The sequence below is a fragment of the Hesperophylax consimilis genome, chromosome 30 (assembly GCF_061612785.1).
Source record: "Hesperophylax consimilis isolate HC1 chromosome 30, BYU_Hcon_1.0, whole genome shotgun sequence".
NCBI classification, from domain to species: Eukaryota; Metazoa; Arthropoda; class Insecta; order Trichoptera; family Limnephilidae; genus Hesperophylax; species Hesperophylax consimilis.
This window is the reverse complement of record NC_142865.1, coordinates 15,600,765-15,617,051: the sequence shown is the minus strand read 5'-3', so window position 1 is coordinate 15,617,051 and position 16,287 is coordinate 15,600,765. Positions and strand designations below refer to the sequence as shown.

General features: G+C 34.5%; 1 protein-coding gene across 1 annotated transcript in view; it reads left to right on the top strand.

Annotated features, from left to right (window-relative positions):
• The first annotated feature begins 1,598 nt into the window (after window positions 1-1,598).
• Window positions 1,599-16,287, top strand: part of LOC149409679 (uncharacterized) — a 33,012-nt gene continuing 18,323 nt past the window's right edge. The window contains exon 1 of the mRNA XM_089649469.1: window positions 1,599-3,580. Within this exon, the coding sequence (XP_089505595.1) occupies window positions 2,010-3,580 (1,571 nt within the window). The 5' untranslated portion in view covers window positions 1,599-2,009. The remainder of the gene's footprint in view (window positions 3,581-16,287) is intronic.

Below are 16,287 nucleotides of genomic sequence, written 5' to 3'. Positions count from 1 at the left end.
ATGACTGTATTCAAATTCAATTAAATTTAAATAAACTTCAAGATTGGTGCAAAACTAACAAACTTTATCTCAATATTAGTAAATGCCACATTATAAGATTTTTTAGAACAACACAACCCCTTACCTATCAATACAAAATAATAATGTTTCCCTCGCCTCTGTAAGTGAAATTAACGATCTCGGCATTATTTTCGATTCAAAATTTAACTTTCTTTCACATGTAGAAACAGTCACCAACAAAGGACTAAAAATGCTCCGCTTCATTCTCCGAAATGGCAGAGACTTTAAAAATATTTCAACACTAAAAATCTTATATTCCTCACTTGTTCGAAGTCAAATCGAATATAATTCTCCTATTTGGTGTCCTTACTTTAAAATCCACTTCGACTCTATTGAAAAAATTCAGCATAAATTCCTAAGATACATTAACTATAAACTCGGTCTACCTATAGAATCAATAAATTACAATCACTTGATGAAAGAATTAAACTTACTTAAACTCTCAGATAGAAGACTTATTTCCGATTTGACTTTTATTTTTAAAATTGTCAATGGTATTATAGACAGCCCTGATATATTAAGCCTAATTACCTTCCATATACCCACTAGAATCACTCGATCCAAAATTCTTTTTAATTTCAATAACAATATCAGGACTGAGTCATTTAGAAACTCGCTTATACCTAGATTGCATACAGTTGGCAATGCTTTCTCAGAAGTAGTAGATGTGTTCAACTGCACGGAATATAGTTATAAGAAGGCTATAATAACATACCTCTGTCGTAATTATCAAAGTTATTAGGCATAATACCATTCTATTCATAAGTTATCACAGAACCTAAACTATGCACTTACATCAGATATCAGACAGAAGAGTGTTATCTAATAACTTTATATACTTAATCAAAACTATAATTTTTCCCAAAATTGTTATGAGATATCTTACTGACAGCCCTGTTTCAATAGAGCTAACTCTTAGTTCTCAGCAAATTCAACCAAATCCAATATTGAAGGTAACAATAACCTCAATACTAAACTACTGTACGGATTGAAAATAAAAATGCTATTGTACCTATGTATACCAGATGTTATTCTTGTTTAATTTTCAACATAATTTCTCAGTAATTATTCTGTTTAACATAATACTGTTTCGCTCCTGTGAACCACTGTAAACATAAATCATGTATATTGTAAAAGCCTTTTACGGCGTCTAAATAAATAAATAAATAAATACTCAATATATTTATCACCTACTACCTACTTATAAATCGAAATTTAATAATATTATTTTTATTTGACTACATCCATATTCTTAATTTATTTAAATTTACTGTGTATCTAATTTGGTTACTGCTATATTAGTTATTTCATTATCTATACTTTTGTTATCATGCTATATAAATTTGTTTTTCTAAGGTTTTAAATAAAAACTTGTTTCTTTTCTTTACCTTATGTATACCGTAATGGCACTACTCCCCAACTCAAACACGAGAAATGTTTTTTTCTCTGTTGGATGGGTAGTTACATTAAAAATAAAACATTTTATTGTAATTAGTTTTTAGAACCACATGTTTTTTTCTTTCTTCTATGGGGGTCGAAGGGTTGGTAGGTCGTGGCGGGACACATCAAGCTGGATGATGCGCGCCTCAAGAAATGCTACAAATGACATAGCTGCATCAGCAGCACTACCAACAAGTCCAACTCTCTGGCGTCCACGAGCGGTCATCATGGCCCCGCGATCCCTGGGCAATGTGATCACCGGTGTGGGACGACCATCCCACCATCGAGGTCATAGCCGACAGAGAGGGGGCGAATGGCGAAACTCTGGCGCCATAAAACCAGAACACCCCAGCTAAGGGAAGGAAAACCCCTACAGAAAAACCCTCGCCTCCAGTAAGAGGTTGGGCGAGTGGCTAATAACCACTCCCTGTAAAAACAACATTATTACGAAACCGGAAACTAAGCCTCGGACAGCGAAAACACCCGGCAGACAACTTGGCAATCGAAATATGGACTTGAGAATGGCAACATGGAATGTAAGAACGATGTATAGAAGTGGGGCCCTCGGAGAAGTACTTGGAGAAATGGAAAAGTACAACATAGATATACTAGCAGTGCAGGAAACTAGATGGATAGGCACTGATACATTTGATACTAGAACGCATACAATAATGCACAGTGGCAATGAAAAACACCATGAGTTCGGAGTAGCCTTCATCGTTAATCAAAGATTAAAGAATCAAGTAATTGGTTTTAAGGCTTTAAACGAAAGAATATGCATACTCCGCATAAAAACCAAATTCTTTAATATTTCCATCATAAATGTTCACGCTGAGACAGAAGACAAAGATGAAGCAACTAAGGATACATTTTATAACAAACTGGAGCAGACATATGACACCATACCATCCAATGATATTAAAATGGTTATTGGAGACCTTAATGCTAAAATCGGTCAGGATCCGGCACACCAACAGGTTACAGGAAAAAACAGTCTTCATATGGAAAGCAATAACAACGGATCAAGGGTGATTGACTTTGCAGAATCACGAAACATGATAATAGCTTCAACACAGTTCCCAAGGAAGAATATACATAAATGGACATGGACATCACCTGGCGGCAGATACCATAATCAAATAGACCATATCCTAATTGAAAGAAGAGGGGCGACCAGTATCACAAATGTAAGAAGTTACAGAGGAGCTAACTGTGATTCGGATCACTATTTGGTAGTAGCCAGCTATAGATGCAGAATAGCAAGAGATAGAAGAGGAAATCAGCCAAGTATCCCAAAGCTAAACATCGATGCTCTTAAAACACCAGAAGGATTGGATAGATACCACGACTCACTGTCAACAAACCTACCAAACCAACTGAGTGATCAGCTCTCCTCAAACGATTTAGAAGAGGATTGGACCAGTCTGAGAGATGCACTGCTGACAGCGGCAGAATCAGGCATTGGAAATAGACCTAGGCAGGTTAGAAATCCCTGGTTCGATGAGGAGTGCATACAGAGCGTCTGCAAGAAAAATGAGCTAAGAAAATTATGTATAGAAAGAGGAACAAGATCAAAAAGACAAGCCTACGAACAAGCACGAAGAGATGCTAACCATTTGATTAAAAGAAAGAAGAGACTATATTTTAACAACATATTGTTGAAAATGGAAAATGATTTTGTTAATAACAATCCACGTGAGGCATATAAAGGCGTCAATGTATTTAAAAAGGGCTTCAAACCCAACACATCCCTGTGCAGAGATAGTAATGGAGACATAATAGGAGATAAGGAAAAGATTAAGACTAGGTGGAAAGAATACTTCCAACAGCTCTTGAATCCCAATAACAACCTGACAGTCGAACCAACTCACATTCCGGATGAGCTAAATAATGATGAAACGACTAGAGCGCCATCGGTGGCAGAAGTAAGGGCTGCCCTAAATAAATTGAAAAACAATAAAACACCGGGAGGAGACAATATCCCGGCAGAGCTCTATAAATATGGAAACGAACATCTGAAAAACCTGCTACACAATCTTATTGTTAAAATATGGACCGCCGAAAGAGTACCAGAAGAGTGGCAAACTAGTATAATATGCCCCATACATAAAAAGGGAGACAAATTGAAATGTGGAAATCACAGAGGAATATCGCTACTTTGTACAGCGTATAAAATCTTCACAACAATTTTGAAAGAAAGACTAGAACGTCATTCAGAGAACTTGCTGGGAGAGTATCAGGCAGGTTTTAGGAGGGGGAGATCCACCACTGATCAACTCTTTACTACTCGACAAATCCTGACAAAATGCTGGGAATTCGATATAGATATATATCAACTATTTGTTGACTTCAAACAGGCATATGACAGTATAGATAGGGAGAAGATATATGAAATACTCCTAAATTTTGGTATACCGCCCAAAATAGTCAAGCTTGTAAAAGCAACGATGGTTGGATCACGATGTCGAGTAAGGATAGGAGGTGAAACAACGGAGGATTTTAACGTCTCCCAGGGGCTGAAACAAGGTGATGGCTTAGCTCCCACTCTTTTCAATATAGTTCTGGAGCACGTCGTGAGGAAGACAATGATTGCTACCGACTCAAACATTTGCTACAAAAGCAATCAAATAGTTGGATATGCAGACGACCTTAACATTGTTGGAAGATCCTTACAGGCTGTAAGAGAGGTGTTTGACCCTTTGGAGACTGCAGCAAGAGAGGTGGGCTTGCAAATCAATGAGAACAAAACTAAAATCATGATGCAAACCAGAACCCCACACCGCAGAATAAAAGATAAAGTTAATTTTAAAAACTCCTATAACTTTGAAGTGGTCGAAGAGTTTGCCTACCTGGGCTCCATCATAACGCAGGACAACGAAGACCCAGTAGAAGTAAGAAAGCGCATCACAGCCGCTAACAAAACTTACTTCGCATTGCTGCCAGTGTTCAAATCCCGAAACGTCCATAGGAAAACCAAAATAACCCTGTATAAAACAATTATTAGAACGGTCTTGGCCTATGGATGTGAGGCGGGAACACTGACAGCAAAGTCTGCGGAACGGCTGGACACCTTCGAAAGAAAGGTACTTCGAAGAATCTTAGGAGCGGTGCGAGAGGGAGAGGCATGGAGAATCCGCCACAATAAGGAGCTATATGACATCTACCAAGCTCCCAGACTCTCTACTCATTTACGGCTCCAAAGACTAAGATGGGCCGGACATGTGCACCGAATGCCAAGCACACGTGTACCAAAGAAGGTTCTAACAGGACACCCGGGAGGTAAACGAAAGGCGGGCAGACCTAGGCTGAGATGGGAGGACGATGTCAGGAAAGATGCCAGAGGACTACTCCATGTTGCAGATTGGAAGACGACGGCCGAGGACAGAGGGCGGTGGAGGCTCATGTTAAAGGAGGCCAAGGCTCGAAATGGGCTGTAGCGCCATTGAAGAAGAAGAAGAAGATGTTTTCTTCTGTAAATCTGTCATACAAGTGTATTTCAAATAATTATAAAAAATGTTTTTCTTAAATCTAGTATTGATAAACACTTTCGTAAACAAAATGTTTTGAGTTGGGGATCTAGTCTATTGTGTATGAAGGGACCAAGGAAAGTATGGGATCTCTCTCTGGAGGCAGTACGAGTGGAGGGTACTTGCTACTTGCAGAGAATCAGTGGTCGCGCTTCTAGTACTGCGCTTTTGGGAGGCTGATTTGTTGAGGTTATTTACATCACAGCCATCTGCAAATGGTTTAGACGTATTACTGTACGATAAACCATTACAGTGACCTAAGTGTAGTCCTGCCCTCTGACAGTCACATGATTTAACGCACAAGCTTTTTTACAGTTAATTAAGAAATTAGCATGAGATATTATTCATTTAGAGCCGCGAGCATGCCATTGGTTTATAATGGTTTAATCATATATTTTTGCCAACATAATCCTATATTTGCGGTGAATGCATTTCAAAAACATTACTATTTCCAAATAATAATTTTTTTAATTCAAACGTGAAAAATGTTGTCAAAAACAATAGCCACATTTTTACTTAATTTTTTACTCTAATCGTAGAAAAATCGAAAGAACTCGTGAAATGTTTAAGAAAACTGTACCTTCATTTTTATCTTGTTGATATAATAAAAAATGAGAAATTTTTTTAAAAAGTTTAACCTTTTGTTAAGAATTACGAACCGATGAATTATTCATTTTGGATATATTTAGGATGGTGACCGGATAAATCTTCAAAATAATAATTCATCACATCTTTAAAAAGTTTTATAAAGTCATGGAAAGTGATGAAACAAAAACTTTATTGACTGGGTTAAGTAGGTTAGGTTAGATTAAAAAAAAATTTAATCGTTTTTTGACTTTATATCACTTTTTAAAAGTGTGTTGAATTGTCACTGTTGGGGCATGGCATCTAGTATAAATATTTGACACAAACTAGAAAGAATTGTTATTTTTTATTCCAATGTAAAAAAAATACGTACGAGTATTTCCGCATGGTAGAAAAAAATAAAAATATTTTTACAGAATTTGGACGCCGGTCATATAATATAAAGCTGGAAGTTGACCCAGAAACGCTAAATGAATAAATTGTGAAATAAACCAAATTAATCAAATTCAATGATAATAAATATATGCCCACGCCTGGATATGCACCCGCGACCTTCGGCTTCCTAGTCGAGAGCCTTACCCCTCAAACAAGGAGGCCGTCAAAATAACTGTATAAATATAATTCAAATCACTGGACGGATTCGAATGAAATTAATAAAGTTTATTGAAAGCATAATAAACTAGCGTTTAATGTAAGAATTTTTTTAACTAAAACTACTTTTTTATGAACAATAAACTAGCGCTTTTTGAAAATAGAAAATCGGCGAGTAAATTTTCAGAAGAGACATTTTGCTAATTTAAAAAAAATCTTCAATCAGGCACTAGATCAACTTTTTTAAACTAATGATTTGTTTTGTATGATTGATTTTATGATGACACCTAAAAGCAAACTTGTGGGACGGAGTCCAACAAATATGGCGATAACTGGGTCTACTAAATACTATACATTTACTGTGTTATAAAATACTACAGCCAAAACCTCCTAGATAACAAGGCCGGGAAACTCATTCAAAGCAGCCTCTTAACTTGAATGGGACTGTATAAAAATATCGTTTTTTTTTTCTATTTATTCTTATTTATTAAAACATCTTAAAGTGGTTTAGTTGATTTAAAAAAATAAATAAAAATACGTTTTTTGAAGGTTCTCATACAAGTTAGGAGGCTGTTTTGATCCAGTGCCAACCCCTTAATTATTATTAAGGCGAGGCAAATCTATATATTATCCTATATGGTATATCAATCCTTGGTACTAGTAATTTTATAGAAAATGCATTTAAAACGTAACGTGATGAGTATTTTAAGTGGTTTAGCTTTGTGGCCTTTTCATACAAAACTTTAATTTGTATTTGAGGCTCAAATATCCAACTATTTATTTACTATGTGCTATTTCATATATTTAAATTTTATATTATGATATTTAGGACATTAAATAATTCAAATTCGTCATGGTTTTAGAGACAAATTTTGTCATTATATAAAATAAAATAAAACATCGCAAAAATGTATTTTTTTAAATTTATATATAACTAATTTGTTTACAAATGTAAATCAGTCGTTTGTAATTTAAATTTACGCTCATCAAAGTGCTTTAATTATTATCTTTACTATTTATTTTGTATTTCATTGAATGTTATTTACTTCAGAGCTAAATCATTAACTCTTAATTACCAAAGTTACCTATAATATTTGGAAAATTGCCATTCTTTAATGGCCTTACTAGATATTTGCTAAACCATAGTGTTAAAAAAAGTTATGTAAGATTATAAATAATAATATTTTTTTTAAATGGCCCAAATTTTGGTTTTTCATGAAATTGGCAATGCAGCCGTTCCTCTTAAGAAGACTTTAATTGAAAAAAAAACACTATGGAGAGTCCTGTCACCCATACGTGAACAGACATTTTTGTGCACAGAGTTATGCCCCCATGTTCAGTATTTGAATCAGTATTTTTTGTAATGGTATCACTCAATTGCCAGGGCTACTACCAGGGAGCAACTTGACAAATGTAAATTATCTCTCATATCGAGGTTGAGGACCGACTGATATTTGGGGCTTAAGAAAAAATGATGAGTGGAGATAGTAGGAAGAATGTTGCGAAAAAGCATTTAAAATGGAAAATGCACTGAAAAAAGCATTTAAAATGCAAAATGCAAAATGGTTTTTAGAAAAGCATTTAAAATTCAAAATGAAAAATACCCATTTAGCATTTCCATTTGAAATGGATTTACTTGAAATAAAGCACAGCTCTGCTGTCACCTATACGTGAACAGACATTTTTGTGCACAAAATACCAGCACCATAAGACAATCTCTTTGCTTCTACAGTAGTTGGTGGTTCTGTCACCAAGAAGAAGTGAGGTAACTCTGATAACTGAAGGTTTCTTCCTCTCGTACCTCCGTTCTCAAAAAGCGACATGTCTTTTCCAATTCTTGAAGTTTCCTAGCTTGAGATGCAGCTCTAACATCAAATTCAGCTATTCTTTTATTATCAAAGATTGGCCTCCGCTTATCTATATAAATAGTTTTTTTTCAATCCCACAAATCCCGCTATCGAAAATCCCGCAAATCCGTGGGATTACTGGATGCGGGATTGTGGGAATGCGGGATTGCAATATTATCAATGTAAACAGTTATTTTCCAAATATGATTGAAGATTTCACTGCCAAAAGTATTTTTTTAAATTTGTTTTTGGGGTGTTATGCTGTGTTATGTCTGGATGATGGACACTGTAACGTTGTCCGAAACGTTGGCTAAAGACGGAGTTAGCGCAACACGGGATAAAACCCCAAAAACAAATAAGAAAAAAAGTTATTTATCAAACCCTCAAATCCGCGGGATTGCGGGATGCGGTTTTGAGGGATTGCGGGATTAAGAGATTTCGGGAATGAAAACCCTTGTTGGGACTTTTATGCGGTACCCATTCACATGAACAAGCTACACCGGATCAATTGAGTAAAAAGTGGGGAGGAAAGGAGATTGAAGATAATTACACTAGCTTGCTTTGTGCTATCGTTCGGAGATGGAAACAGTTCATTTAAAGAAGGATTGAAATTAATCATAATGAACACATAAAACAACTTTTTATTGCAAATAAATCATTTTTAAAAATGTTTTTTTAACAGATTCCATTCTTGATTTTTTGTTAATCTGAAAACAAAGACAAAAAATTTGTAAAGAATAAATCGGTGTTGAAGACAATATTAACGATTCTAAAACAAAATATATTAAACAAAAAAGACAAAAAAATATTCAGTCGCATCTTGGAATTGAACCCAGGATCCCTTCCTTACCGGGGAAGTGCTCTGACTTCTGAGCTAATTCAACAGTATTATACTTCGACTGAGATCTACCAACACAATGTTCATTTTCTTATTGCATTTTTTTAGCTGCTATCTTTATTTATGATGGTAAGATTCTACCCGAACTAAATGCAATCTAGACAGTGCCTTGGCCATAACGAATAATAATTTCCACTTTTTTCTAGATTAAAGTTATCAACTTTTTAAACAGATTTTTTGTCTTTGTTTTCAGATTACCAAATCAAGAATGAAAGCTGTTAAATAAACATGTTTAAAAATGATTTATTTGAAATAAAAAGTTCTTTCATGTGTTCATTATGATTAATTTCAATCTTTCTTAAAATGAACTGTTTCCATCTCCAAAGCAAGCAAGTGTAATTATGTTCAATCTCCTTTCCTTCCCACTTTTTACTCAATTGATCCGGTGTAGCTTGTTCATGTTAATAGGTACCGCGTAAGAGTCCTAACTAGGGTTTTCATTCCCGCAATCTCTTAATCCCGCAATCCCTCAACACCGCATCCCGCAATCCCGCGGATTCTAGGGATGGAAAAATAACTTTTTCTTATTTGTTTTGGGGGTTTTATGCCGTCTTGCGCTAACGCCGTCTTTAGTCAGCTTTTCGGGCAATGTTAGACGGCACATCTGCCCTAATGATGGACACTGTAACGTTGTCCAAAACGTTGGCTAAAGAAGGAGTTAGCGTAACACGGCATAACATCCCAAAAACAAATAATTAAAATACTTTTAGCCGTGAAAATCTTCAATCATATTTGAAAATTAACTGTTTACATTGATAAAATAGTCATCCCGCATTCCCGCAATCCCGCATCCAGTAATCCTACGGATTTGCGAGATTTTCAATAGCGGGATTTATGGGATTGAAAAAAAACTGTTTTTACAGATAAGCGGTGGCCAATCTTTGATAATAAAAGAATAGCTGAATTTGATGTTAGAGCTGCTTCTCAAGCTAGGAAACTTCAAGAATTGGAAAAGACATGTCGCTTTTTGAGAACGGAGGTGCGAGAGGAAGATACCTTCAGTTACCAGAGTTACCTCAATTCTTCTTGGTGACAGAACCACCAACTACTGTAGAAGCAAAGAGAGCGTTTTCCGGTTCTGGTGTTTTGTGCACAAAAATGTCTGTTTATGTATGGTGACAGGACTCTCCATAGTGTTTTATACGATCTTATTTTTTCAAATAAATTCTTCTTAAGAGGAACGTCTGCAAAGCCATTTTCATGCAAAACTTAAATACCCAACCATTTAAAAAATATATATTATTATAAAACTTTTTTAACATTATGGTTTAGCAAATATCTAGTACGGATATGTGCAAATTTATTTATTTGCACTTAAAATTATAAAATATATGCCATTAAAGAATGGCAATTTTCCAAATATCAGAGGCAACTTTGATAATTAAGATTCAACGATTTTGGTCCGAAGTAAATAAAAATTCAACTAAATATAAAATAAATATTAAAGATAATATAAAAGCAACGCTAGTTAAGGCATATGCTTTGCATTTGCTCTCTGATTATTTTTTGTAATATCAGATAGAAAAGAATTAGTTTTGATCCCAAAACATATAAATATTTAAAGAAGAGTATATTTTATTTTATTTTATTTTATTTATTTGGGAAAATCAACAGATTATTTACAAATATAAGAATAAACTAAATAATAAAGATAAAATCCAATAACAGATTTTCACTTAAAATTATAATAATAATAAAAAATATTAAAAAAACTAAGGGTTCTGTACCCGTGGCCTGAGAGATTTACAAAAAATACAATATTGTAAATAATAAATAAAAAATAATAACAGATCTAGGAACACAAATAAATAAAAATTTAAAGTTAACTGATATACTAATAACCAGCTAAATTTCAAAAATTTAAATTTAACTGATATACTAATAGCCAGCTAAAATTCAAAACATAATGTATTGTAAAATTTCAACACAACAGCAATCAATAAATGCACTACACAATAGCAATAATAACAATATAATAAATGTATACCTACAACTAAATTGAACACATGAGTATAAATTGGATGGTAAGTAACTGGAAAGGATTCAAATGATAACTTCCAGTAGAATATTTAAAATTATTTAATGTTAGTTATTACATATCTTTTAAAGGTTCCTAAATTACTTGTGAATATGTCCATATCATTAAAATTCTTATTAAATATACTACAGGCTCTGAATATAAACGCATTTTGTCTGATATTAGTAGAACATTTATGGAGATGAAAAAGTGATTTTTCTCTAGTTCTAACGCTCGGGACTCTAAAATTAATTTCAGACAGAAGGGGAGAACAATCAATAAAGCCATTGATAATTTTATGGAGATATATTACATCTGCGGAGTCTCTTCTAGTTTTTAATGGCTTAAGTCCATAAAGGTCCATCGAGCTGTTTACGTCAAGGTTTGAATTTAATTTGAAATTTAAATGGTGGACAAATTTTCTTTGGATGGCTTCAATGCGATTTATGTAAATATTATATTGAGGATTCCATATGGGAGAAGCGAATTCAAGATGACTGCGAACATAAGAAAAATACAATATTTTAAGTGTTATGATATTATTAAATTCTTTTCCAATACGGAATAAGAATCCTAGCATTCTAAGGGCTTTCTTAACAATCATATCAATATGAGCCTCAAATGTAAGTTTACTGTCAAGTATAACACCTAGATCACGAATTTGTGTAACTTTTTTGAGTAGTTGGCCAGCTATATGATAATTATGGTCAAATTTTATTTTATTTATAGTGAAGGTAATAACATAACATTTAGAAGTGTTCATGTTGAGACGATTGCGGATACAATAATCATTAAGCCTATACAGATCTTCTTGTAGTTTAATGCAGTCAATTATAGAATGAATAGGCAGGAATATTTTCATATCATCAGCGAAAAGTAGAAAATTTGCATAATTAAAGCATTTTATAATGTCGTTGATGAAAATTGTAAACAGTAACGATCCCAGGTGAGATCCTTGGGGCACACCTGAGGGTATATTTACAATCTCAGAGATGAAGCCATTTATTGTTACTCCCTGAGTGCGCCCATTAAGATAGGAGACTAACCATCCATATAAATCCCCATGAATTCCCAAAGCTAGTAATTTGGACAAAAGAAAGTGGTCAATTTTATCAAACGCTTTTGAGAAGTCTGTATAGATTACGTCAACTTGGATTTGATCATCCATTGATGTAGTAATATTTTCAATGAAAATGGCAAGATTAGATACAACCGATCTTTTTTTCATAAAGCCATGTTGGTTCACGAGTATTACAGACTCGATGCAGTTATATAGTTGTTCATGAACAATTTTTTCAAATATTTTACTAAAGATTGGTAATTTAGATATCGGTCGATAGTTCTGGACATCATTTTTAGCCCCAAACTTAAAAACAGGTGTGATGAGAGCACTCTTCCAACGATCAGGGAAGATACCTTCTTTCAATGAGGATTGAAAGAGCAATAATAGGGGCTTCGTGATTACCTTGCTACACATTTTGATAAAGAAAGCCGGAATTTTATCACTACCCGCACCCAGTGAGCTAGAAATAGTATCGATTATTTTTTCTATTTTTGTTTTGAAACTGATACCGAGGAGATATTAAATTGATTGTCAAAATGATAGTTGGTAGAGTGTATATCGGAAATAGTGTTGTAATTAAAGCTGGAGACGAAATGCTGTGAGAACAGGTTACATATTGCGAAAGGATTTTCAGCAGTCACTTCGCCCAGTATCATAACATGAGGTAAACCAGAATTATTTCTTTTTCTTTAACAAAAGACCAAAAGTTTTTAGGGTCACGAGATATATTAAGTTCAGCGTTTGTTATAAATTGTTTAAGACATTCTCTAGACAATTTCTTTTGCCTTGATCGAAGGATACAGAATTCATGGTAGTCTAAAGGATTGGACCACCTTTTCCACATTTTAAACACTTTATATTTTTCCTTAGTCAGTTTTATTAGGGCTGGACTAAACCAATAGGGATAAGAATTATTAATATGAACTTCCTTTGACGGGACGTTTAATCGAATGATTTCATATAAAATTGCATAAAAGCGGTCAATAGCAGTTTTGGTTGATAGGTTTAAAAATTCTGCATCCCAATCAATACTACTGAGGACGTTATTTATTGTTTCAAAGTTAGCTTTCCTAAAAAGATTGATTGTTCGTTTGTTGTCCACCATAGGAGTTTCCAGAGATATGTTAATGTCAACAAGAATGCTTTTATGATGTTTACATTCAGGGATGAGATACTGGTCAGTATTTGATACATTTACAGGGATCGAGCTAAAAACAAGGTCTAGGTATGTATGATTATTATTTGGAAAGGGGCAGTACTGTGATAGATCAGTAAATGAAAGGGTGTCAGATAGTTTGGAAATAATTTCAGATTTAGAGCCATTCGTAATTTGCATACTATTACCATTACTTAAAGACCATGTTAAGTAGGGTTTGACCCAGGGTACAAATAATAATAATTGTATAAACTTTGTTCGGTAGAACGCGCCAATCTAGGTTAGAATTAATCATCTAGAATGTTTATACTCAATAATCTCAGGTGTGAAAGTTCGCAACCAAGGTCGCGTGTCAGCATCATGATAGTTTCTTTTGTTTTAGGATGGTATCTCAATGTACATAAATAAAAGGCGGTGCATGGATAGATATTACATGTATTAGAAACCTTTTGGACATTTTGCTGATGAGCCCTAGCTCAACAGATTAACATTATTATATAATTTTGACTTACCCCAAAGACCGACCAGTTTTTAGCTATCTGTATCTAAACTATGGGAGAAGCGACGGAACGTCCCGCACACCCATTCGGCGGCGGACGTAACTCCGTAGAGGCGTGATCCGTCTTCTGGAAAGGTGGATATACTCCTCCTGGCCATATCCACGAACTCCAGCTATCTATAAGCGCGTAGCCGTTCCTGGGGATGCTGCAACCCATACATAGGGCTCTTTTTCGGCCCGTCGAACACGTGCGATGTCGGGATTCAAACTCCAGAAATCAAAAAGAACGAAGTTCCCGCTTGACAGCCATGCATGGCACAAAATATAAATAGCGTATGATCCAATCCTACGTAGGATTGACCGTTACTTTACGGATCCCCGTTCAATTGTATAACGGCGGTCGCGTGGTCCGTTCGTAACAACTTCCGTCCAGCGAGATCACTATTACCCACTTCGGGAATGGTTATTTTACGGTCACAAAAACGTTTACCGCCGTGCCCGTAAGCAAAATCGCACTCATCGGCGACAAAAAATAAGGAATTACATTCCGTACAATTAATTATTCAAAAACGAAAAGCACTGCGACCATCGTCTGTACAGTCCACAAACCCACGCGTTGACTGTCCAGCCAAGAAGTCTTTTGTTTTTCTGTTTCCGCCCGGTACAGATTTTAAATTTTAAATTATGATTCGAAATTTTACCAAAACCAATACCAGCGACAATCGCCCAGTTCCTAACTAGGTTAGAGAATCGGCGAGGATAAATGTGATGATGCAGAATAAATTAATGAATAAAATATTAAAACAAAAGGAGTCTAGCCCTGCATCATAACAACCAGTTAATTTGAGGTAAGTTGAAATCACCCGATATGACAAAATGATCATCGTGATGTAGTCCTCGAAGTTCACATAATTTATCCATGAATTCATTTATATTTTGTGAGTGATTGCCTCCTGGAGGTATGTTAAAACAGCATAAATGAATTTTTATGAAATTATTAATCGTAACAGTCACCCAGATGTCTTCAACATTCGTGTTAAAATCCTTACGTTCATGAGCTATGAGGTGCTTCTTCAACGCAATCATTACACCTCCTCCCCGTTTTTGTTCATTACGGTCACGCCTAAATACCAGGTAACGGTTGTCAAATAGCTCTTCACTGGCAATGCTGTCGACAAGCCAAGTTTTTGTTATCATAATAATATCATATTTGCTATTGGTGACATTAAAATGGAAACTATCTGTTTTTGATCGCAGTCCGGTTACATTTTGGTAATAAACATTCAACATTTTAGTTCATTTTGGTAAAATATATAAAAAAATTAAAGTTGTAGGTATATTGAAGTAAATTGTGTTTTAGTAAAGCAAGAAAACTATTAAGAAGATAATATTGATTTACGTTGGTAGTGTTAGAAGAGTTATTTGTTGAGACAATGTACAAAAAGTGAAAGGATTGCATTGGTTGAAATTTTAAATTAGAAGAAAAGACATAGTAAATATGAAAAATAAGTTGTAAGTATGTAAAAACCATAGGAGACGGTGCTAAAACTAAGAGAATGATCAGCAAAAAACCTTAATTAAGTCAGATTCAAGTGTCACTTGAATAATTGGACTAGTTTCATTTTTGCGTATGAATATTTTGATACGAATATGAATATTTTACCATCCACCTGAATTTGATGTTTTTTCTTTGCTTAAATCTCTTACTTTCTTGAAAAGTGCACGGGTTGCAGCCGTCAGATGCTCGTTGACATATATGTTATTATCACCTGGAAGCTTTAGGTCACCAGAGTTGAGGCTGCCTTTTTTCCTAATAGCAGCAAGAAAGTTGTCTCTGCAGCGGCTGGTTGTGAAACTCACTACGATACGCCTAGTAAATTTTGGATTTTCTCGGGGTACCGTCAATATCCATCTGGAGAATATCAATTTCAGCCTTGGTTCCTATTGTTTTAATTAAATCAAGTAAATTTTCATTTCTTTTTTCTGGAACGCCAATAATTTCAATGTTGTTTTTTAGTGATGTTTGCTCCAGGCGGTTTAATTTGGTTAGAACTAGATTATAATTCGTTTCTAGGTCCTTATTTTTCATTGTGAGATCATTAATTATATTATGACACTCTCTTAATTGCTCATTCAATGTTTTTAACTCCGTAAACACTTTGAATATTTCGTGTTTTATTTCATCTTTGAATGAAATTAGTGCGTTACTTAAGTCTGGCTCTGAGCCCGTGACGTCAGACGGGCTATCAAGCGGAGCATTGCGCCGTGATTTGACACCTGATTACATCAGGTATATCAGATAATACAATAAATAAACTGCCAGTAAGCCATAGGATATTTAGGTAAATAAATAGGATTTTTAAAAACAGTTATTTGAGGACCCCAGTAACCAAGGTAAACAACAATATTTGACATTATTTGAAAAATATAAAAATAAATTTTAAAGGTATATTTTTATGTTAACGTTTTTCTGGAACATAATATATCATAGATTTGTAATGTTGAAAGGTAGTTGAATTGGAAATTATAGATTTGTTATGTCGAAAGGTAGTTTGATTAGAATATTTAATTTGGTCATATTGAAAATTATTTGTTGATTTGGTT